The sequence below is a fragment of the Anneissia japonica genome, unplaced genomic scaffold (assembly GCF_011630105.1).
Source record: "Anneissia japonica isolate Jap-2015-1 unplaced genomic scaffold, ASM1163010v1 scaffold2707_len876726_cov182, whole genome shotgun sequence".
NCBI lineage: Eukaryota > Metazoa > Echinodermata > Crinoidea > Comatulida > Comatulidae > Anneissia > Anneissia japonica.
The window spans coordinates 688,973-690,496 of record NW_022723260.1 but is presented as its reverse complement, the minus strand read 5'-3'; the positions used below and the strand labels follow the sequence as shown (position 1 = coordinate 690,496).

General features: G+C 36.4%; 1 protein-coding gene across 2 annotated transcripts in view; it reads right to left on the bottom strand.

Annotated features, from left to right (window-relative positions):
• The window catches only part of LOC117112156, a 9,393-nt gene extending 8,081 nt beyond the window's left edge, over positions 1 to 1,312 (bottom strand). For both annotated transcript variants that reach the window (XM_033255220.1, XM_033255221.1), the window contains exon 1: positions 517 to 1,312. In XM_033255220.1, coding sequence (XP_033111111.1) covers positions 517 to 988 — 472 coding nt within the window. In that variant the 5' untranslated portion in view covers positions 989 to 1,312. The remainder of the gene's footprint in view (positions 1 to 516) is intronic.
• Between the last annotated feature and the right edge of the window lie 212 nt (positions 1,313 to 1,524).

Sequence of the window (1,524 nt, the reverse complement as noted above, 5' to 3'; positions counted from 1 at the left end):
AGATGTGTATAAATATATAGGCCTATATATGTATATATAGGCCTATACAATATATATATAGGCCTATACAGGCATATATATATATATATATAAACAATATATAAACAAATAATACTAAAAACAGTGTCGAATAGGAACATGTTGTAGTAATCGTATGAAGTATAGCTCATCAACTAAAAGTTCCTTTATTTCAGTTGTATGAAAAAAAAAGTGTCTGACGGGATTCCAACATGCAACCTCTCGCTATCAAGGCGAATATCAACCCATTTTTACCACGGAGACCTATTATAGGATATGGTATAACCCCCTGCACATTCTCATACAACTGACTGAAACGCTCACACATAGTGAAGCTGTGGTTAAGCTAGAAATAACATAGGCCTACTGTACATACCGGTACATTATTATTCATAGTATTACAGAAAGAGAGCACAAATCAATTATGCATACAATTAAAACGTATATAAAATGGGTTCATGTTACGTGTGATGTGCTCAAATGTCCAGTTAAACTTACCCATTGATTTTTCAAGTTTCCCTCTGCACGATTCCACTTTTCTATCCACGTAAAATACAAGAACAAGGTGACCAAAATTGGCCTCCGGGAAGGGGTCAATCGCAATAACAGCATCATGTGACCCACTTCTTCTCAATGAGCTGTCCGGCAAAACTGTGTTATATTTTCTCTCCGATCTCGCGCCAATCCTTGTGGGCGCCGCAATATAAATATTTATTGATTCTCTACTTGTTTTAGTTAGTGCTAAGCACGATGACTTGGTAATGAATTGGCTGTTTTGTGTACAGTCAAGCTGGTAAATAAATTCAACGGCCTGGGAAATCCAATAGTCCTGTGTATTCCTCGATGCATGTGGAATAAGTACGTTTGACGAGGTGTCATCGTCAACAACCACACAATCTGTAAAATTTGATAATCCAAAAACGTGAAGAAAAATATACAAAGTGCTAATTAATATCGTAAAGTACGCCATGATATCAGCCGATGGAAGAGTATTTTACTGTTAGTAAGACTTTTTTTTTCAAAACCTTTGCTTTACTCGTTGAGATATTTCAAGTAACAACACAATTTTCAGAGCACAACTTCCATCTCGTTGTATTTAACAAGCTTACAATTTCATCGAATCGTTCCATTAACAAAGCGCATCTGCAAGCGTAAACGAATACGTCGTGTTGATATCAAACTAGAATGTAAATGGCAAAACAAACTAACTGCCTTTTGAACTACTCCTCAAAAGTAATAGCGGCACATCAAAGAGAAGCGAATACTTAAAATACAAATAAGGCGGTTAAGCTTTTAAAACTAGTCATGCGATGAATTGAAATGAGAATTCTGAAGATACACCCATACCATACCCCAGTGTGCAATCTTTACAACCAATCATTTTCCTTCTAGCGCTCAATAACGTGCGTATTGCTTGCCGTTCATCCAATCAGAGTCGTTGCCAAAGTACAACAATCTTCCATATCTGCACCTGTGGATTGTCAATCAACTTACGAAAACATTACT